Here is a 23,772-nt window from a genome sequence, read left to right as displayed (position 1 = left end):
CCCGCGAGCCACAACTACTGGGCCCACGTGCCGCAACTACTGAAGCCCGTGTGCCTGGAGCCTGTGCTCCACAGCAGGGAAGGCCACCGCGGTGAGAGACCGGCGTGCCGCAACAGGGAGGGGCCCCCACTTGCCGCAGCTGGAGAGAGCCTGCGCACAGCGGCGAAGACCCAACGCAGCCATAAATAAATAAATAAATAAATTTAAAATAAATAACTAAATAAATTTTTTTTAAAAAGTGTGTACGCACACCAAGGTCCCAATGAGGAGGACAGGAAGGGAAAGGGAGGAGATAGAACAGAAAGGCACTCCACATTTAGAATTGTTTGGACCTGGTGACTGGGCACATTGGAAGGACGTGGAGGATGTCGGGGTTGGGGACACTCGTGGGAATGGGAGTCGGGGACGGAGCTGTTGGAGGTGGGACAGGGACTTTGGTCCGCTTTAGACAGGCTGCTCTCAGTGGGCCTGTAGCATGTTCCAGGGGCTAGAGGCAGCTGGAGACCAAACTTTAAGAAGCACCCTCAGAGCGGTGCTTGCTGCAGCCCAGAGGGGAGTGAGAAGTAAGGGATATAAAGTGTGGAGGCCTTTAGGGTTGGGGCATGTCTAGCTGGGACTTTGCAAGCACCTAGACTAGCCTCCATCCTCCGCCAGCATTGTCCTGCGCCTTGCCAGTAATCATCAAATAACTGCTCGGTTTCCTTTTCAATACCCCCTGCTTGTTAGGGGGACAAGATTTCAGTGTATTTTTTAGTATCTCTCAGTATTAAAACTTCTCCTAAATTGAGCCTAAGTCTTCTCTTCTTCCACTTCTTAGGGCCACTTGAAACAAGTTTAATTTTTTTCCCAAATGATAGGCCCTCAGATGTTTAAAGATCTTCTTGAGTTTTGTCTTCTTCAGAACCAAAAGGGACCTGTTCCTCTTACGGTTTTGAACTGTCCTGCTTCCTTTTTCGCCAGAGGGAAGCCTGTGTTCAGGTAGGGACTGGCCAGGCAGAGCAGGGCTGTTGCAGGTCCTGTTCCGGTCAGTTCCTATCTGTGTGTGTCCAACTGCAAATGGGTTGGGACCTGTTAGTAGACTGTGAAATCAACTTAGATTGTTGCAACCTGCAAGAAAGAGGGAGGGAGGGATTTGTGTATCTAGTAAGGGGAAATACTATTTTACAAACTTGTCATATATATAAGAATATAATGGATCACAGTGTAAAATGTATTTCTTACTGTGGTTTGTAGTAAAAAATGTTTGAAGAAACCTTGAGTAATAAGACCTTTTGAAGCTGCCAAATCACATCATATTGAGTATACCATCAATATACTGGTGCGCAGGGGCTACTCTTTGTTGCAGTGCGCGGACTTCTCATTGTAGTGGCTTCTCGTTGTGGAGCATAGGCTCTAGGCGCACAGGCTTCAGTAGCTGTGGCACACGAGCTCCAGAGCGCAGGCTCAGTAGTTGTGGCACATGGGCTTAGTTGCTCCGTGGCATGTGGGATCTTCCCGGACCAGAGATCGAACCCATGTCCCCTGCATTGGCAGGCGGATTCTTAACCACCATGCCACCAGGAAAGTCCCCCATCAGTAAGTCTTTTATCCCTCCTGATTTCTAAGACATTTTCATGTGCACTACTGCCATTGTTATGTGCTTCTTCCATCTTTAATTTGCACAGATGTGGCTTAGGACCCTATTTACCCTGTTAGATCTTTTTCTCTCCTGCCTATTGACCTTTTGGCACCTGGTCCTATCACTTAACATAGTTTTATCCCTCCTGTTTTCAACATCTGTCTATTTAATAAGTGTGCCTTCACTATCATTATTAATAAATATGTTGAACAGGACAGTTCTGAGGACAGAGCCCTGTGGCAGGCCACTACAGACCACCCCCCCCCAATTGATATACCACTCTTACTTTGAGCGTGGCATGGTCATTCAGCCATTGTTGAGCCAGCCCATCCAGCCTATCATTCTCCATAGCTGCCCCTCAAAGGGATCACAGCCAGCCTTGTGGGACTTCAGTGTCTGCAACCTGATTCGCAAACCCAGAGCCTTGGCAAGTAATGCAAATGAATGAAGTGATAATTAATTCAGGCAATTAATAAATAATCCCTGACTCCTGGCCTTGGTTTCAAGAAGGCAGTGCAAATAATGTGGCTGGGGGTGAGCTGGAGCGGTAGTCAGTGCTCAGTTGTAGACGAAGTTGCCGGGCAGGAGTGTGGACCTTCAGGAAAATCTGGGTTTCATGTGAAATTTGATTTTTTTTACCATTGGCAAAACAAACATAAAAACCAAACAAAACAGATTTGTTTTGTGGCAGATTTGGCCTTCAGCCCTTGAGTTTGTGACCTCCTTATCTCCTGGTCCAGTGACCACACAACACAAAGCACTAAGATTAGTTGCGTGTTGATGGGTTGATGGCCTTCATTGAACCTGACTCCTTTGAGGTCCCTTTAGTTACCCACTCAGGACTCTTACATGGACTGAACTCACCCAGTGTTCTGAAAGTTGGGGATGACGCTTGCTCTTTTCTCACCTGTTGGCACCTTCTCCTGATGGCAAGTTTCTTCCAGGATCACTGGCAGATGTGAGGAATGTGTCAGTGGGATCCCTTGGCTGGGAAAACTGGAATTTAGAGTTTCTTAAAGTCTCCCACCCGGCTTGGTTTCACTTTCCTCTTATCTGTATCTACTCTTCCTTTTCTTTTCTCTTTGGTCTGAAGAGCATTTTCCTTCCCAGGGAATTCATAGGCACAAGAGTGGGCCTAGCTCTTCCTTGTTCTTCTTATTCACACACCAAAAATAACTTTAAAAAATCCTTTTAGTTGTCTTGAGCATTTGGGGAAGCCTTAGCTCATGCAGCATTAGTTTTCCTGACACTGTTTTTGTAAATCCATGCTACTCTCTCGTGTTTCTTCTTGTTTATGCATGCTTCTTCTGTCTTTTATACATAAACATGTAAACATGTAAGATTTGATCACTTCAAATTCTGTAGCCTTTGCAGCCACGTTAGTTTAGGTTTTGAAGAAGGAAGGAAGGGAGAACTGGGTGATCAGCCACATTCCTAGAGGAAAGGTATTTGTTCCTAGTTTCTAGTTCTGAAAGATAGTAGTCTTCCAGCAGCGTCAGGGAGAGGCTGGCGTATTCCATGGCCTGTGGGGCAGACGGATGGCGGACTGGGCGGGAAGCACAGAAGTCATTACGATTGGGCTCTTGTCTTGAAGGAACTACCACCTGGTGGGGGGAGGCAGCTGCTTGGCAGGTGATAAGTGCTAATAGAGGCATGTTTAAGGTGCCGTGGGAGCCTAGGGGAAGGAGCGTCGGTCAGTCTGCGAACCAGGTCAGAGAGGAGGTGACATTGAGCTGATGCTTGAAGGATAAGCCAGAGAGACCTCACAGAGGCTGGGAAGGGCATTCCAGGCAATGAGAACTGCATGTGTAAAGCTCAGAACAGCATGTTGGAAAAGCATGAGGGTCCTTAGTGGCCAGAATTGGGGCAGTGATGAGAATGAGATGGGAACCACAGGCTGGGGCCTCTGCTCATCTCCCAGAGGCCTGTCCCAAATCCCAGCTCCCTGCTACTGCTTTGGAGCCCATGTTGGCCATGTTTGACGGACTAGTATCGTTTAACCATCTGTTTAATATACTGTATGTTCTACCTGAGGGACTAATTTCTTTTTTACAGATCTTTTTTTCAAATTTATTTGTTTTGTTTATTTATTTTTTGGCTGCATTGGGTCTTTGTTGCTGCGCGCGGGCTTTCTCTAGTTGGCGGTTAGCGGGGGCTACTCTTGGTTGCGGTGTGCGGGCTTCTCATCGCGGTGGCTTCTCTTGTTGCGGAGCACGGGCTCTAGGTGCGCGGGTTTCAGTAGTTGTGGCTCGTGGGCTCTAGAGCGCAGGCTTAGTAGTTGTGGCACATGGGCTTAGTTGCTCCGCAGCATGTGGGATCTTTCTGGACCAGGGATCGAACCCATGTCTGCTGCATTGGCAGGCATATTCTTAACCACTGCGCCACCAGGGAAGTCCCCTAATTTCTTTTTTACCTTTTTATTTTGATAGAATTTAAAAACTTATAGAAAAGATTAAAGAAGAGTACCTGGGACTCCCGTATACCCAAATTGTTTACATTTTGCCATATTTGCTTTATCATTTTCTCTATGTGTATATATTTTTATATATGCATATACTTTTTTTCTGAACCATTTGAGATTAAGTTGGAGATACCCTTTATCCCTAAGTACTTCAGTGTGTATGTGTTCTAAGGACAAGGACATTCTTTTACATAACCATAGTATAGTCATCCATGTCCAGAACACAGAGATTGGTATGATATGATCTTATCCACATCCATATTCAAATTTCATCAGTTGTCCCAATGATGTACTTTATAGCTATTTCCCCCCACTCCAAGATCTAACCCATGAGCATGCATTTTGCTGTCTCTTTAGTCTTGTGTCAGCTGGGAGAGATGTTTGTTTTTCTTGTCTTTGAAATTTTTGGAGAGAACAATCCAGGTGCTTTCTAGCATACCCTTTAGTTTCAGTTTATCTGACGTTCCCTATGATTAGATTTAAGGTTATATGTTCTGGCTGCACTTCTGTGTGAGTGACGTTATATCCTCCTTCTCAATGTTACCATATCAAGAGACACATGATGTTGGTTTTTTCCCAGTATTGGTGATGATGATAACTTTGATCATTTGGTAAAGGTGGTGTCAGCCAGATTTATTTCTCCACTATAAAAACAAAGGTTCTGGTGTCACTTTGGTCATTGTGAGTTAAAGACCTCTTTGTGTGTCCTCAACAAATACTTGGTTTCAAGGGAGTTTGATCGGTGTGATCAATATGAGGCTCAGAAAGGGTCTGAGCAACATTCAGAACTCTGCGTTAGGATCTCTTAAAGACGTGCTTTCTGCTTCTGCGGTGCAGCCAGCTGAGAAATGAGGTGTGAGAAGTTGAGCTGAGGTTCAAGCTCTATCAGAGACAGGGAGGGTTTGCAAGGAAAGCAGGGTTAGTTGTACCTCTGAGTGGTGTGGTGCAGGACCGTGCTTTTCAAGTACTGTGGCTCATCTTTTCCCCTTTTGTTCCTCCTCCTCTCTCTCTCTTCAGACAGGCTCAGAGCTCAGCCCAGTTGATGGACCTGTTCCAGGTCAGATGGACTCAGGGCCAGTGTACGATGGGGACTCACGGCAGCTAAGCGCCTCAGGGGCGCCGGTCAATGGTGCTAGAGAACCTGCTGGACCCAGTTTGCTGGGCACTGGGGGTCCTTGGCGAGCAGAGCCGAAGCCCGACTGGGATGTGACCCCAGGACCAGCTCATACTGCTCGCCTGGAAGATGCCCACGATCTGGTGGCCTTTTCGGCTGTGGCCGAAGCTGTGTCCTCTTATGGAGCCCTTAGCACCCGGCTCTATGAAACCTTCAACCGTGAGATGAGTCGCGAAGCTGGGAACAACAGCAGGGGACCCCGGTCAGGACCCGAGAGCTGCTCTGCTGGCAGCGAAGACCTTGACACGCTGCAGACGGCCCTGGCCCTCGCTCGGCATGGCATGAAACCACCCAACTGCAACTGCGATGGCCCAGAATGCCCTGACTACCTCGAGTGGCTGGAGGGGAAGATCAAGTCTGTGGTTGTGGAGGGAGGGGAGGAGCGGCCCAGGCTCCCAGGGACTCTGCCTTCTGGTGAGGCTGGTCTTCTGGCGCCAATCACCAGGCCACTCCTCAGCTCTGAGGTCCCTCATATACCTCCTCCTCCGGAGGGCCTGCCCCTGTCCCAGAGTGCCCTGAGTATCGCCAAGGAAAAAAACATCAGCCTGCAGACCGCCATCGCCATTGAGGCCCTCACACAACTCTCCTCTGCCCTCCCCCAACCTTCTCACGCCACCTCCCAGGCTTCTTGCCCCCTTCCTGAGGCCTTGTCCCCTCCTGCCCCTTTCAGATCCCCCCAGTCCTACCTCCGGGCTCCCTCATGGCCTGTGGTCCCTCCTGAAGAGCACCCATCCTTTGCTCCTGATAGCCCTGCCTTCCCTACAGCAACTCCTAGAACAGAGTTTCCTGAAGCCTGGGGCACTGACACCCCACCAGCAACTCCCCGGAGCTCTTGGCCCATGCCCCGCCCAAGCCCTGATCCCATGGCTGAACTGGAGCAGTTGTTGGGCAGTGCCAGTGATTACATCCAGTCAGTATTCAAGCGGCCTGAGGCCCTGCCCAGCAAGCCCAAGGTCAAGGTTGAGGTACCCTCTTCCTCCCCATCCCCATCCCCATCCCCCATTCTCCAAAGGGAGGCCCCCACGCCGTCCTCAGAGCCCGATTCCCACCAGAAGGCCCAGACGGCCCTGCAGCAGCACCTCCACCATAAGCGCAGTCTCTTCCTGGAACAGGCCCACGACGCCTCCCTCCCCCCTCCCTCGGAGCCTCCTGCTCCCGGCTGGTGGGCACCACCCAGCTCACCTGCCTCACGGCCATCTGACAGACCACCCAAGGAGAAGAAAAGGAAGCCCCTGGCACCAGCTGGAGGTCTCGTGGGAACTGACAAAGCTGGCCCTGGGATCAAGCCCAGTGTCCGGAAGTCCATTCACATCAAGAAGTCCAGGCCACGGGAGGCACAGCCCCTCTTCCCACCTCTGCGGCAAATCATCCTGGAAGGGCTGAGGTCCCCAGTCTCTGAGGACGTGCAGGCACATCCACCTGCCCCCGTTCCTGCCTCACAGGGCTCTGCTGTCCCCCTGCCCCCAGAACCTTCTCTTGCGCTATTTGCACCTAGTCCCTCCGGGGACAGCCTGCTGGCCCCTACTCAGGAAATGAGGTCTCCCAGCCCCATGGCAACCCTGCAGCCAGGCTCCGCTGGCCCTCTTCCCCCTGCCGATGACAAGCTGGAAGAGCTCATCCGGCAGTTTGAGGCTGAATTTGGGGATAACTTTGGGCTTCCTGGCCCCCAATCTGTGCCCTTTCAGGACCCCGAGAACCAGCCAACCTGTCTCCCAGCCCCCGAGAGCCCTTTTGCTACCCGCTCTCCCAAGCAGATCAAGATCGAATCTTCAGGGGCTGTGACTGTGCTCTCAACCACCTGCTTCCATTCAGAGGAGGGAGGCCAGGAGGCCACACCCACCAAGGCCGAGAACCCACTCACACCCACCCTCAGTGGCTTCCTGGAGTCACCTCTTAAGTACCTGGACACACCCACCAAGAGTCTGCTGGACACACCTGCCAAGAGAGCCCAGGCCGAGTTCCCCACCTGTGATTGCGTAGGTAAGTCCTTGCGTAGGCAAGGGGATGTGACCTGGCGGGCTTGGATTTCTAGGCACTGTCTTTTATCTGGAAAACATTCACTGTGTGCCAGACACCACACCGGGACACAGAAGTGAGCTCCAGGCTAGTGGAGAAGACATTGGAGGAAACTGGTGGTGATGCCGCGTGGTGTATTGTGTGTCAGTGGAGGTGCTTTGTCGTACAGATTGAGGTGAAGGCATCATGGAAGCCTTCCTGTGGGAGGTGGTGCTTGTGCTGAGGCCTGTAGAGCTGTCAGGTAGAAAGAAGACATGCTGGGAAGAGGGAATAGTTTGGGCAACAGCTTGGTGGCTGTGACAAGGTAGTGCTTATTTAGAGGGCTTTTGGTCTGGGGGAGCGAAAGGGGAGGAGTCTGGGTGGGGATGAGCAAAAGGTGGCTGGAGAGGCAGGCAGGGGCCAGATCTTGCAGGGCCCAGCGAGCCACAATCGGGAGTTTGACTTGATCTCTGGTAATACATCGTGAGCTCCTGAGGGTTTTAAAGCAAGTGATGACCAGTCGTCACCTTGAGCTTCTGAAAGACTATTCTGGCTTGTGGTGGGGAGGAAAGGTTGGCCGGGGAGCCTGTAAGAAAGGTACTGTTGTGAGCCAGGCAAGAAATAACAAGGGCCTGTACTGAAAGAGTAGGTGGGCAGAGGCTGCAGAGTGAGTGGCCTCTGAGGAGGGGGGCTATGGGGATGCAGACCGCTCAGGTCTCCGCCTTGGTGGTGGGGGGCACTGAGAACACGCGTGTGGAGAAGTGGTGCGTTCTGTTCGGACCGACTTGAGTTTGAAGGGGCTGAGAGATTGGAGATTGGACTCTGAGGTACGGGTTTGGATGTAGTTAGCATTCAGGTGATGGTTGAAGCCATGGTGTGGGTAAGAGCACTGAGGAATTGGGTCTGTTTCTGAGCCTTGTCTTCTGAAATAGAAGTTGGGCCCCGGGCCTTTGAGGACTGCTCCAGGGGATGTCGGCTGTCTCCAGGGAGGTCGTGGATGCCTCAGGAAACTCCAGGTCCACTCTAAGCTGTGGTCCTCTGCTACTCACCAAGCATTGCATAAAAGATGTGTGTGCTTCAGATGTTGGCAAAAAACACATTGATGCTGATGATAAGCATGTTGAATTCTTGTGATTTTATGATACACAAATAGGTCTTATGAAAAGCCTGTCTTCTCTGCTTGTTTAAAGACACTAATATCTGGTCAATTGTGTGATTTGTTGGGATGTTGTGTCCCAGTTAGTAAGGAGAAGCTGGACTGTCCTGTCCACTCCAGCTACCCCAGACACCTGGGGTACAAGTGGGGCCAGTGACAAAGAATCACTTGCGGAACAAGGAAAAGTTGGCCCCAGTGCTTCTGTCTGGGGGGAACAGATGTGCAGCATCCTGCCAAAGGCTCACAGACGTGCTCTGAGATTGTGGTTTCCACCGAGGACTGACCCTCTTCATGACCGGGTTTAATAATGATGTGACTTTGAGGGCCCCTTATTTCCCACCATTTGGGAGAGACTTGTTCTGATCATAGGAATTGGGGCCCCACTTTCTCTCTTTGTGTTTGTATGTGTCTGGCCTATCTTCCTGTGTTAAAGGCCTCTTTTGCTGTTTCTCCCCCTCCGGGGTAGGAAATATTCTTTTATAGGGCTGAGGACATAGTTGATCCATTATAAATATTTTAGTTGTGGAATTCAATTATATAGATATTATGTTTGGTCAAGCTAGTTTTTTTTTTTTTTAATTTGAATTTTAATCCCATCACTTCCTCATGCCTAAAATGAAAGTGCTAATAGTACCCTTTCACCAGGGTTCATCTGAGGATTAAATTAGTTAATATGTATAAAGCCCCTAGGACTGTGACTGGCATGTAGGAAGAACTGTAGGAGCGCTTAGCTGTTACCAAGCCTACCAAGTGCAGAAAAGCAAGAAAAAGATGTAAAAACACATGTATTATGAAGGAAGAAAAGTGTTGGCTGTTACTTTATTCATCAGTCATTTATTGTTTACCTAGCCCAGTCCTAGTGACCAATAAGATAAAAATTAAGAGAAATGGTTCATCTTTGAAGAACTTTGTGGTTTGCTTGAAGAGACAACACAAACAATGAAATACCCAGTCGCCCAATCAGCAGGTATCTGCCAAGTGTCTGTGCTGTCATATGGAAGTGGTTGAACTGTCAGAGTGCTCTGAAATACCAGGCTTGGTTGTCATCATGGAGGGTAATGCTTTACTTAGGAAACTATTCAGAGCTGCGTTTTGAAAACTGTAATGAACACAGATGGGGAGAGGTGGGTAGGTAGCCACTCCAGACTGAGGAATTTATGAGCACCGTCTAGGAGCAGACATGAGCAAGCTCGCAGGAGGTAAGGCCACTAGCACACAGTGGACCCAAACCCTCAGTGTTCTCCTGCACTCCTTAGGCCAGAGGAGCCCCCTAGCAGAGGGGACAAGTCTCAGCTAGTGAGCAAAAGCACAGGCAGTAGACTGTCAGCATCAGAGAAACCCAGTGTGGCAATGCTGGCAGCCTGTTGCCTTGGTAGGCAGGTGGATGGCAGGAACAGTGGGCAGGAGGTAAGGGGAGCAACCACCACCAATCATTGGTTGCTCCAATTTGTATTTTATTTATATGTAATACAGATAAAATATTTCTATGCTATCTAATGCTAAACAAAAAATTAGAACCAAACCCACCTTGTGTTATTAAATGTTAAATTATGGGAAAACGCTGAAGTGAAAACAGCAGACACAAAGAGTATTTAAATGATCAGCTCTAGCTTAAAAAAAATAGAGAAAAGACTAGAAGGAAATATATCAACAGTGGTTGTATCACTGGTCAGACTGTGGGTGACTTTTCCCTCATTATGTTTTCTGAATTTTCTCTAATGAAATATGTATTTTATAATCAAGAAATATTTTTTAAAGTACCTCCTCCTAGAAGTAGCACAGAAGAGTGAAGAGTGATAATCTTGTGGCAGGAGACCACTTAGGAAGCTATTGAGAATAACAATAACAACCACAACAATAGTAATAGTAGTAGAATATGAAACACTTGCCCTATTCCAGGCACTGTACCAAGTGCTTTGTAGTCACTACCTCATTTAATCCTCTATAACATCTGTATGAGACGGGTACTGTCAGTAGTTCCATTTGAATGATGAAGAAAGCAAAATTAGATTCAGTGATTTACCCAAGTCATAGAGCTAGCAGATGGTAGAAGTGAGATTTGAACCTAGGCAGCTGGACCACCATGTCATACTGTGATTAAAATTGTTTAGCTGAGAAATGAGTCCAACTAAAACAGTGGTATTAGGAATGAAGAGGGCCAAAGAAGAAAGCATTCACTTGGAAACAGTTTCTGGAGGTGTTGAGGTTGTGTTAGGGAAAGCTCCCACATCTGGACAGGTACTTTCATCAGCTGGTTTGATGAACTTGTCTTTGTGAACTCAGGCTCAGGCGGGACAAGGGTTAGGAATGAAGCTTGTTCACTCTGGGATTAATGTTAGCTGGGAACCATCTCATATTCCAGAAGCTCAGCCCCTCAACAGTGGTAGATAGAAAGGTGCAGATTGTAGGTCACTATAATGAAGAATTTTCCATAGAAGCGACAATGAAATTTGGAGATGCCATTAAGCGCTCATAACAGGCGATCTAAGTACGGAAACAACTTTATAAAAACATGGAAAGGTCTTATAGCAAAAGAAACCTAATATTCAAGCTCCATGGTGATTTTTGGCAAGTAAGCAATTTTGGCCAATGTGGGCATCACCAGGTAACCAAAAACTGCCAGACACCAAGAGCATTATCTTACACTTGTATGAAGATTACAGGTTTTCTGAAGGTGTGGATGGGATTCATATCTACTTGTTCTCTGAATCTTGAAATACTAGAATTAAAGGTACCCCTTGAGGCTTCAAAGAAATAAATTTAAAAGACATGAAAGGAAATGCTATACTCCAAAAGGTAGTGTGATATGTACAGGCTTGAGAAAACATAGCACAAGTTGAAGTTCTGCATTGAATTATTGGGAGAAGAGAGTATTGACGCATTCCTAATATGTAGGGGCACACTTTGGAGAGTCCCCTAACCACCACTTAACCTTCCTATAACACTCCTGTCAGAGGCAGCATGATGAACTGCAGTACCTGTAGGCTAGGCCCTTTATGTGCTTTATCTGTTCTCAGAAATGGGGACATTCACAGGGAGAGCCAGCTTAGGACAGGGAATGAGTCCAGATGATGTTTTAGCGGGAAGAGCATCCTTTGAGATCATCTGCTCATCATTTTATAGATAAGGAAACAGGTCTGTGTTAACTTTCAAGTCTTGTCCTGATGTCTCAGAGGAGCAGTCCACAGGTCGCTGGAGACATTTAACCACAGCAAAAGTAAGAAACTGAGACATAGATTTTAGAGGTTGTTTTCATAGGAATGCTGTATTTTTATCCAGTTGATCATCCTGCCCTAAAGAAGTAGCCAAAGATGAATACAAGAAGAACATCTCCTTTGCCTGAAGCATGGTAAAAGTTTGGGTGAGGGAGGGATGTCGCCCAGCAGACGTGGCTGATAGCAGCACCCACTGGGTGACTTCAGTATGAGCCACAGTTCTGAACGGGGGGACACAGAGGCTGACCTCTGTTTACAGTAAAGTCTGTTTCCTATAGTTTTTATGAGAATGTATTTTCCTCCTTTGTATGCAGTTTGAGATGAATAGGAACTTCATGTCTTTTAAATATTTTTTTGGCAATAGAGTATTTGTATACCAGTATAAAGTGGGGAATAAGACTCTGGGTAGGAGGGTATCAGAAAGAACTTCCTGGATGAAGCGATGTCTAATGGGAGTTTTAAAGGATAAGCAGAAGTTTAATAGATTAATAGGGAGAAAGTAGAGTGTTCTAGGCAAAGGGACATGAAGATTATAGAGATGAAAAATACATGAAAAACCACATGAAGATGTATAGATGAGAAAACATGGAGAAGAAATACAAGTAGTTCTGGTATGACCGGTGTGTTAGATGAAAGATTGGGAGTGGCTGGAGAGGAGAGTTTCAGGGGATGAGAGGATGATACCAAAGGCAGAGAGTTTGCAAGCACAGGCAAGAAATTATGTGTGCCTGAAGTAAGAATGACATTGAGTAGGAGGAAGGAGAGGAGGAGTGGATAAAAGAAAGAATGAGAGAAAGAATTAACTGGTTCAGTGACCTGTTGAACGTAGGCGTAAAGAAGAAGCAGTCACAGATGACTCCTGAGGTTCCGGGTTGGATGATTGGGTGGATGGTGGTGCCATTCACCAAGATTTGAAATACTGGCAGGGAAGCGAGTTTGGGTATATGACTTTGAGACGTCTGGGGGACCAGCAGGTGTGCATCCAGTTGGATCTGTGAATCGGAGGTTCTTCAGCAAACTGATGGTAGTTGAAGTCTCAGTTATAGACATTTCACCAGGCTGACTATGTAGATCAAGAATGGAGGATACTGTCTTTTAGGGTAGAGGATCTCAAACAGGAGGCCATGAGGGAAGTATGGAAGAGATGTGGGAAGAAACTGAGGAGAGGATAGGTTAGAACAAAGAGAGAGTTTGGGAGAGCCAACAGCATCGCTACTGAAGAAGGGTCAATATTTAATGCCTTACGTGATTTGTTATTATATGCATACTAGTCTTTTCAGTTAAATCCCAGTTTCCTTAAGAACAGGGACTGAATGTTGTATTTCTAAAGCATCTAAACTGGTGCTGATCATATGGTGGTGCTCTACATATTTTTTGGTCAACTGGTCAGCCTTATTCTACCTCCATATTAAATTCTACAAAGACGTCAGATAGGTTTGGGCATGATCTCCTTACCTTTAATCTTTGTCATCAATGAGTGTGCCCGTTGTTTTTTGGGTTTTTTTAAAAAATAAATTTATTTATTTATTTTTGGCTGCGTTGGGACTTCGTTGCTGCTTGCGGGCTTTCTCTAGTTGCGGCGAGTGGGGGCCACTCTTCATTGCGGTGGGCAGGATTCTCATTGTGGTGGTTTCTCTTGTTGCAGAGCACAGGCTCTAGGCGTGCGGGCTTCAGTAGTTGTGGTGCGCGGGCTCAGTAGTTGTGGTGCGCGGGCTCAGTAGTTGTGGCTCACGGGCTCTAGAGCACAGGCTCAGTAGTTGTGGCGCACGGGCTTAGTTGCTCAGCGGCATGTGGGATCTTCCTGGACCACGGCTCGAACCTGTGTCCCCTGCGTTGGCAGGCGGATTCTTAACCATTGCGCCACCAGGGAAGCCCGAGTGTGCCCATTGTTATGAAAGTCTTTCTGCTACCAGCAGACCCAGCATGCTGCCCATGAACTCACAGGCAGACGACCTGAGATTTTAGTTTTTAAAAAGTTCACCTGGCACACCTGATTCAGGGTGGGGCCCAACCATCTACCTGCCCACAGTGTGGATTGCCAGGAGGCAAAGTTCTAGCAGTCAATTATTGACTTTCATGCAAGTGGAATTAGTTATATAAACTTAAGGTGTTTGGCTTTACGTCCGCTAAAATTACATCAGGAAACTGGAGCATTATATAGGAAAAAGAAGATGGGTACAGTAAAACATTTGTGTGATTTTGACACCTACGCATTAATTGTACACCAGTTATCAACCATCTCTTGTTATCAATGTCATAAAGAAAAATGCCTCAGCCTATGTCTATACCTGGCTGTGAGGTTCCCCACTGGGAAAGTGTGGGTGCCCTAGTCTCTGTGTAGAGAGGTGGTAGAGAAAGTGGAAGGTTCATTTAGAAATTAAGGACCCCTCTTTCTGCTAGGTAGTAATGAGTAGTTTCTTGTGTTTAATATCTCTTGCTGATAGCACAAAGGATACATTTCATGCTCTCCCCAGCCTAGTGCAAAAGTGGAACAGATCATATTTTTCTATTTTGAGTATAAAATTAAGTGCACAGGGAAAAAAAAAAAAAGCACCTAGAGCCACATAACCAGCATTTCCTCAAAAATTGGATCTTGCTCTACTGAGCTCTACCCCAGAGCTTTCTACTATGTATTTTAGGAAAAAAACGTCACTTCCCTCACTGCTCAAAGAGAGACATAAAAGAGATTTTACTTCAGGAAGAGTTGAGCCATGTCCTTGCCCTGTCACTTAACCTCTATGGAAAAGGAAGAAATAGTACACTGGGGACTAAAAGGAAAAATGATGACTTAACAGTAAGATAGCAGAATACTCCTTTTCTGAAACCTGGTGAAAAGAACCAAGACAAACAAAAATATAAGAGGAAATTTCATCAACTGAAATTTGAAAATGGCCCCAATCTTAAACTATGTGAATTCCAAGTGCTATCTGCCAGCTACAGATCAATTTGGATTGAAAAAAAATGACATGAGGTATATACAACTCCCAGGGTTAGGAAAAACAATAGTGGAGGCTCAAAAGGACTCCACAACTGGGAGAGATGGGCTGGAGACCACCCATCTAGAAAGCATGCACTTTGGAAAATCTCCTTTTCCTGCTCTTCTCCAATTTCTGATGGGGTTAAGGTCTGGGGTGAGGATGGTTGGCTGGAGAAGATGAGAAGCCATCTTAGGAGCCAGATTTGTAGCCAAGGGCCAACAGCACCAAACAAAGGCCATTTTGTAGAGAAAAATATTTGCTGAACCACCAAACAAAAATTCTGCAAACCATGGGGCTTTATTTGATGTCTTGTCAGAGTGACCAGCCCACTCCCATATGAGGAAATAAACCAAAATCTTAGCATCAGGACAAAGCACAGCCCAAGCCTCCACACACAAACATACATACAGATTGAGAGGCATTGGCCCCAAAAAACAGAGGGCATAGAGACGACATTTCCCAGCTGCAGCTGTCCACAGCCAGCCCCAGATCCTCGTAGGCCCCTGAACTTTTGAACTAATAATTGAAACCTCTACAACATCTAATTCTCTAAGCTTAATTTCTAAGGGAAGAATTTGAGTAGTATCCAGGTAAATACAGAAGAATAGGGAGATGCTACCCATTCTGCTTTTGGGCAAATGAGTCTAGACCAGTGGCTTTCAACTGAGTGCCGTTTTACCCCTCTTCACCCCAGGAGACATTTGGCAATGTCTGAGGACATTTTTGGTTATCACACCAGTGTGGTTCTACTGGCATCTAGTGGACAGAGGCCAGGGATGCTGTTAAACATTCTACAATGCACAGGACGCCCACCCCCCCACCCCGCCCCAATAAAGAATTATCTAGTCCAAAGTGTCAGTAGTGCCAAGGGGGAGAAAGCTGGGAGATAAACTCCATTGAAAGACCAATTAACAAGCAAACAAACAAAAAATTCAATGTGCAACCCATTCAGATTCTGTGGGGAAAAGTAGAGGGATTAAATATAATATTCAAGTGAAGACTTAGATTAGGAAATACAAGAAGAGTTTGAACAACTGATTTATACCTTCAAGAAAGTTGACTAAAATGTTCATTGTGAAACCAGAAATGAAAGATGAGGTCCTAGATTAAAGTGACAAAGAAGTCACAAGAGGTGTGGATTAAACTGCAGAAGTGTGCCGTTTCACAAAGCACTTACAGTGCCCTAGAAGCTGCAAAAAGCAGAATCAGAGTTACAGAAAAAGCAAATCAGTGAGGAAGGACAGGCTTGAAAGACCTCGCCAAAGTAGAAGAAGAAAATAGAAATGAACATAATCAGGGTGGAGATAAGGGATACAGAAGAGAGGCAGGAGGGATCCTCCACAGATTCATTCTGTTGGGAATATTGGGAACATTTGCTGGTGTTTCCAGCAAAGATCATGAAACAAATTGAACACAGGCAAGAGTCAAAGATAAAATAGAAAATGTTTTTTAAATGAAAGGAAATGAATAAAAATTGACAAATAATGATCTGGATGAACTTCAAGATGAATTCCAAGGATGAAGAATTCCCTACAAATAAATTAACCAAAAATTAAATTGGTCATACATACTTGGTTTTTTTAACTTTTTTTTTTTTTTTTACCATTTAAGATATACTTTTTAAAAACATTCTCTTAGGGACTTCCCTGGTGGTCCAGTGGGTAAGACTCTGAACTCCCACTGCAGGGGCCCGGGTTCAGTCCCTCGTTGGGAAGCTAGATCCCACATGCTGCTGCAGCTAAGACCTGGCGCAGCCTAAATAAATAAATAAATATTTTTTTTAAAATAAAAAAATTTTAAAAACATTTTTAATGTTTAATTTTTTAAAAACATTCTCTTAGTTGAAACACATATAGGAAGGTATATAAATTGTAAGCATACCTCGGAGATATTGTGGGTTCGGTTCCAGACCACTGCAATAAAGTGAGTATCACATTAAAGCCAGTCCCATGGAATTTTTGGTTTCCCAGTGCATGTAAAAGTTATGTTTGCACTGTACTGTAGTCTGTTAGGGGTATAATAGCACTATATCTTAAAAAAAAAAAAAAAAACCTTAATTTAAATACTTTATTGCTAAAAAATGCTAACTATCATCTGAGCCTTCAGTGAGTTGTAATCTTTTTGCAATAGTAACATCAAAGATTGCAGATTACCATAACAAATATAATAATAATGAAAAAGTTTGAAATATTGTGAGAATTACCAAAACGTGACACAGAGACATGAAGGGAAGCAAATGCTGTTGGAAAAATTGCACTGATAGACTTGCTTATCGCAGGTTTGTGAGAAACCTTCAATTTGTAAAAAACACAGTATCTGCAAAGCACAATAAAATGAGGTATGCCTGTACAGTTTTACAAAAAGCATGTACTTGTGTAACCACATCTAGATCCAGAAACAGAACTTTACCATCACATCAGAAACCTCTATATGCCCCCACCCAGTCACTTACACCTGACTCCCTAAAGCAAACTATAGCCTGCAGACCAAGTCTGGCTAACATCTGTGAACTAAAAACAAGTTTTTATGTTTTTAAATTGTTTTTAAAAATCAAAAGAAGAATAGTATTTCATGACTCATGAAAATTATATGATGTTCAGATTTCCATGTCCATGAAGTTTTAGTGAAACACAATCACCCTCATTTGTTTACGAACTGTCTATGGCTGCTTTTGCTCTACATTAGCAAAGATGAATAGTTGCCACAGACACTGCATTCCCTGCAAAGCCTTAAATGTTTGTCATCTGGCCCTTAACATAAAAAGTCTACTGACTCCTGTCCTAAGGTAAGTACTATTCTAATTTCCAACCACGTTGATCAGTTTTGGCTGTTCTTGAACTTCACATGTATGTATTTTATGTTCTGGCTTCTTTTGTTCAATGTTGTATTTGTGAGGTTCATCTGTGTTGTGTAGCAATATTTGTAGTTCATGCATTCTCATTGCTGTATAGTATTCCATTTTATAATATGAATATACCACCATTTATCCATTAGATTGTTGATGGTCTTTTGGATTGTTTCCAGTTTGGGGTTATTATGAATCATGCTGCTATAAGACATTCTTATATACATCCCTTGGTAAATGTATGTACACACTTATATACTTCTATTGGGTGTATACCTAGGACTGAAATTGTATGTGTTCAGCTTTAGTAGGTACTGCCCGTTTTCCAAAGTGGTTGTAGCCATTTAAACTCCCACCAGCAGTACTCCACATCTAAACCAGCAAATGATATCAAAAGGTTTTCTGCCATTGTGGTAGGTATATCATCACATCTCATTGTGGCTTTAATTTGCCTTTCCCTGATGACTAATATATGTCCTCTTTTGTAGAGTTCAAGCCATTTGCCCATTTCTCTGTTGTGTTTCTGTCTTTTTCTTATTGATCAGTAATGTGAGTTCTTTGTTGGATATGTGAATTGCAGTTCTCGGGATATTGAGATAAAATGTTTGGCTTAAGAATTCTATGCCCAATAATTTGCCATTCATGTGTAAAGGCTTCATGAAAACATTTCCAAATATATTAGAACTTAAATTTTCTGGAGATGAATCAAATAAGTAACAGATCGGGGAAGCTGTACTGTGAAGGGGCTGGCAGTGAACGCTAAATGTATGATTTTTCTGAAACAAAAGGTAATGTATTTATTTATACTATACTTGAACTTTGTTGTATATTAAATATCTCTTTTATAATGGGGGGGGTGAAATATGTTCACAAGGATACCAACAAAAAGCAGGAGGTAAAGTGAAGGAAGAGGTGTGAGAAATTGTATAAGGGTGCTGACTTCTTTCTTTCCCACAGTACCATTAGCATTACTAAAAGCATACTATAGATTGGTGGGGCAGGGGGAAGTAAAAGAAAATACAAAATCTATTTAAAAAGATAGGAAAAAAAACAAGGAAGCATAAACATGGAAAACATAAAATGACAGAAGACCATGCATATGTTACAGTAATAAATATAAATAGGGTAAACTCATCTACTGGATTTGATTAATAGCACTAGACAGCACTAAGAATGTTAATGAACCTCATTTTACTATGGGAAAACAGAAGCATATATTTGTCACTGACTGAGAGCATATACTATATTCTATAGAACCTTACCCCAACCTTGCAAAGTATTGTCACCTGTCTGGCACTGTAACTAACTACAAGCCCATTGCCACACTGAAGATATATATATAAAATGAGGATATATATATATAATGATATATATCCTCATATATATGTAAATACATATACAAATTAGGAGAATTAAATTTGGGAATGTCTACTAGTTTTATAACTAAGCATATTAGGCTGTAAGTCCAGTTTCTTCCCATAGAATATCTTCTCCCCCATACAGACATCTAATCAAGGAAAGGGAAATGCATGTATATGTGTATATATATGTGTTATATATATATATAATCAGGGAAAGGGATGTAATCAAGAGAAACAAGACTTCTAAACAACTACTTGGGATGCCTTGTAAACTGCAAAGGGGAGAGAATGACTTTGGTTTTGCTTGGCACTTGGAGCTGTGTCTACCCTTTGTGTGTTAGTGGCCTTCCCAGAGGAACTTGACCATCTATTATAATTTTCAGGTTAGCTTGGTTTTGGAGCTTCATATCTTTTCCCCTAGCTGCTGGGATAGAGTTGCCAAGATTTTCTTCTGAAAATCTCCTTTCTCTGCCTTTAACTGTAAATTTTGAGTTTTTCTGATTTGGGACAGAAGGTACTCACCAAAAACTACATTATATTCTAGTTCCAGTGTGACACCCTACAGTCAATCCATTACTTTGACTTTTCTCCAGACAGTAGAAACTGGAAAAGAGCCCAGAAGTTCTGGCATATTCCTATGTTCTATTTTCCATATAGGCTGTAGTATTCTAGCACCTGTAAAGAGCTTTCAGACCACTACTTCCAACACCTGTATTCTTACGTTCTCTCTCCCTGCCTAAACCTTGGTTTCTTTCCCTCTCCCACTTCACATACATCCTTCTATAATCCTCTCTGTCTTATGGTTCAAAATAGTGCATATTTGGGGCAAGTAATTTTTAATCACTTAGTTGAAAAGGATGAAAACATTTAAGCATGGATAGGTTGAGGACTGTGCTAGGTACCTTACATATCATCTAATCCTCAACAGATCTAAAATATAGAAACATTACTTTCACTGCTCTAAAGCTCATAAGGGCTGTGTAACTTGGTCACAATCATACAATTTGTTTGGCAGAGCCTAGACAGCAGCTACATACTGAGTTCATATTATACACCAAATACTGCACTTGGCCCTTTATGTATTTTACACAAGAAGGTGTGAGGATTAGAGAGGCTGGGAAGATAACTCATCACAGTTGCCCAGGTCTCTGTAAAATCTGTGTTCATTCTGCTGTGACATGGTTACAATAAAAATGTGATACATGCTCTGATATTTTTGTTGTATGAAAGGTGCTCTGGGAGTCCAGAGGGAAAAGGAGAAGTCCAGTAGGGTTTCACAGAAAAGGTGGCATTTAAACTAGGCCTTACGACATGAGTTTTTCCAAAGAAGGAAAGAAATGAAGGCACTGTGGTCAATGAGAAAAGGTGTTTCAAGACACAGGAGTATTGCATGGTTGTGTAAAAGGAGCTGTGGTAGCTGTCGCAGGATGCAAGGCTGGGCAGTGTGCAGAGATGGCTCCTCGGGGGCCTTATGGACTGTATTCTGGAATTGGGGTTCTGTCTTCTGTCTAGCATGGAGCCATCAGTGGGAACTGGTCTGATCAGATTTCTGTTTTGGAAGTATAACTGGTGGTATTAGGCAGGATGACCTCAGAGGGCTGAGACCAGTTAGGAGACCATGACAGTAATACAAGGGGGGATGAAGAGTCTCCATAAGCAGAAACCATAAGTGATACACAACTTGCATCAGTTCATCTACTGGGCTGCACATACCATTGCCAACCTTTTGTTTGTTTGTTTGTTTGTTTTAAACCAGGAATACAACTGAACTCATTTTCACAACATTGGTCTTACTCTTACCCTTATTCTTAGTGTGGGTAATGACATATACACCTTTATGCTTGCATATGTGTGTGTATACACTAATGTATATGTGATTGTGTGTGTATACTAACTGTAGCATATTACACATTCTATATTGAAATTTGCTTGTTTCCCCACTTAAAATATCTTGGAGGTTATTTTTTGATCAGTAAATCTGAAGCTGCCTAACTCCTTTTGATAGCTGCTTAGTATTTCATTATATGGATGTGCTGTAATGTATTTATGATACATAATGTATTATGGACATTTAAGTTTCTGATATTTTGCCATTAAAAATGATGCAGTGAGGGACTTCCCTGGTGGCGCAGTGGTTAAGAATCCGCCTGCCAATGCAGGGGACACGGGTTTGAGCCCTGGTCCAGGAAGATCCCACATGCCGAGGAGCAACTAAGCCCGCGAGCCACAGCTACTGAGCCCGCGTGCCACAACTGCTGAAGCCCGCGCGCCTAGCGCCCGTGCTCCGCAACAAAGAGAAGCCACCGCAATGAGAAGCCCGCACACCGTAACAAAGAGTAGCCCCCACTCGACGCAACTAGAGAAAGCCCGCGCACAACAATGAAGACCCAACAAAGCCAAAACTAAATAAATAAATTTATTTAAAAAAAGATGCAGTGAGTATTCTTGTATATACAATATCACTTTGTACATATGCAAGTATATCCAAATTCCTAAAAGTAAATTCTTAGAAGAATTTGACATTCTTTGAAATTACTGAGTCAAACAGATTGGGCATTTGTAATTTTATTGTATTGCTAAATTACTTTCCATACTGCCTGTTTTCCTGTACCCTCACCAACAGGAGGAGTTATCAGACTTTGATGGTGACTCATCTGAAAGGTAAAACTGGTACTTTATTGTACCTTTACATATGTTTGACCCATTTTCATTCCCTTTCAAAGAACCAATTTTATCTTTTTTTCATTTATTTCTTGTATTATTGACCTTATTTAGCTGTAGGAGTTCTTGATCTGTTAAAGAAAGTAGTGTTTGTCTGGTGTGAGTTCCAGATATTTCTCCCCAGTATTTGTCTTTTGGCTTGACTTTTGGTAGTTATTACTATAAATTTTTCTTTAGTTACATTTATCAGAGTTTTTGGTTTGTGTGTGTTGGCTTCAGAATTTCATGTTATACTTAGAGAAGACCTTCCCACTTCTATGATTATTCTTAAAAACTCATCCATTGTTTTTCTTCTAGAACTTGTATAATTTAATTTTTTGTATTTAAATCTTTCAACCACTTGGAATGTATTTTGGGGTAAGTTATTAAGTGTGGAGCAAAATTTTTTCCTCAGTTGTTCCAACACCATGTATTGAAAAATTAATCTTTCCCCATTGACTGGAAATGCTATAAGGTATCTTCTTATATATGGGTCTTATCCACCCAGCTAGACCATACACTTTTTAAAGCCCCAATTAGTTTTGTCCTGCTCTCTTTCCCCATAAAACTGAGCATGATGTTCTGCATAGAACAGATATGACATTAATTTTTTACCTTTTAAAAATTGTGAATTCCGTATATAGGCAAGTACACAAAGCATTCATGTACAGTTTAATGAAAATTTATAAAATGAACACCTGTGTAACCATCACCTAAATCAAAAAGTAGGCCCTTTCCAGTTCCCCAGAAGTCCCCTGTATACCTTTCCCAATCACATTCCTCTCCCATCCCCCAGAGGCGACCACTCTCTTGACTTGTGACAACGATTTCCTTGTATTTCTTTAAGGTTGAGCTGTATGAAATTGCCATTTTTGTAGGCAAAAAATCATTTTTTTAATATTTTATATTTCAATTTAGTAATTTTACCACCTATGTATGGATCTCTAAACAGTATAGTTTTGTTGAACCTGGTTTTGAATATTATTTAGATATAATCTTACTGTATCCTGTGCTGTGTGCTTCTTTCACTAACTATGGTGGTGTAGTATTCAACCGTGTTGTTGCAGTTTGTCAATTCTCATTGCTGGATATATGCCATTATATGATTCTACTGTGTTTTATTTATCTATTCCACTGTTGCTGGATTGAGTTGTTTCCCATTTTGACTACTGCAAATATGTTGCTGTGAAAATCCTTGTACATTTTTTGATGCATGTGGCCAAGATTTCCTCTAGGACAGGATCAGCAAATTAGGATCCCCTGCATAGTTTCTTGTTTTTGCTTGTTCGTTTTATTAACTTTTTACTATGAAATAATTTTACATTTATAGAGGAGTTGCAGAGTTGGTACAGAGAGTCCCTGCATGCCCTTTATCCAGCATCCCGTAATATAAACGTCTTACATAATTATGGTGCATTTAAAACAAAGACATTAATGTTGGCACAATACTATTAACTATAGACTCTTTGGATTTCGTCAGTTTTTCCACTAAGGTCCTTTTTCTGTTATAGGACCCATTGCAGGATAACACATCGCATTTAGTTGTATATCTCCCTAGACATGAAACAAATTTACCCACTGTAGTACAGTATTTGTGTGAAGTTCTTTTTGTTTGTAGCCTTATAGTATCCGGTCAATATTGTATTTTCCAGAGTTACTATTACATAGTCTTTTGAGTCATTTCTTTCACTCAGAAAAATTCATTTAAAAATCATCCATGTTTTTGTATGAATCAGTAGTTTGTTTTTTTTAATTGTGGTGAACTTCACATAACATAAAATTTATTTTTAACATCTTTATTGTAGTATAATTGCTTTACAATGTTGTCTTAGTTTCTGCTCTATAACAAAGTGAATCAGCTATATGTATACATATATCCCCATATCCCCCACCTCTTGCGCCTCCCTCCCACCCTCCCTATCCCACTCCTCTAGGTGGTCACAAAGCACCGAGCTGATCTCCCTGTGCTATGCGGCTGCTTCCCACTAGCTAGCTATTTTACATTTGGTAGTGTATATATGTTCATGCCATTCTCTCACTTCGTCCCAGCTTACCCTTCCCCTCCCCGTGTCCTCAAGTACATTCTCTGTGTCTGCGTCTTTATTCCTGTCCTGCCCCTAGGTTCATCAGAACGACTTTCATCTTAGATTCCATATATATGTGTTAGCATACGGTATTTGTTTTTCTCTTTCTGACTTACTTTCACTCTGTATGACAGACTCTAGGTCCATCCACCTCACTACAAATAACTCAGTTTTGTTTCATTTTA

The 23,772-nt window shown here is 43.3% G+C and overlaps 1 protein-coding gene across 9 annotated transcripts in view; it reads left to right on the top strand.

The window, feature by feature from the left end:
* The window catches only part of TET3 (tet methylcytosine dioxygenase 3), a 116,189-nt gene that overhangs the window by 49,614 nt on the left and 42,803 nt on the right, over nt 1-23,772 (top strand). For all 9 annotated transcript variants that reach the window (XM_082427099.1, XM_082427098.1, XM_082427100.1 and 6 more), the window contains one exon: nt 5,097-7,233. In XM_082427099.1, the coding sequence (XP_082283225.1) occupies nt 5,097-7,233 (2,137 nt within the window). The remainder of the gene's footprint in view (nt 1-5,096; nt 7,234-23,772) is intronic.

Source organism: Balaenoptera physalus, assembly GCF_965194825.1.
Source record: "Balaenoptera physalus genome assembly, chromosome: 15".
Classification (NCBI taxonomy): Eukaryota; Metazoa; Chordata; class Mammalia; order Artiodactyla; family Balaenopteridae; genus Balaenoptera; species Balaenoptera physalus.
This window is presented reverse-complemented; position numbering and strand designations above follow the sequence as displayed.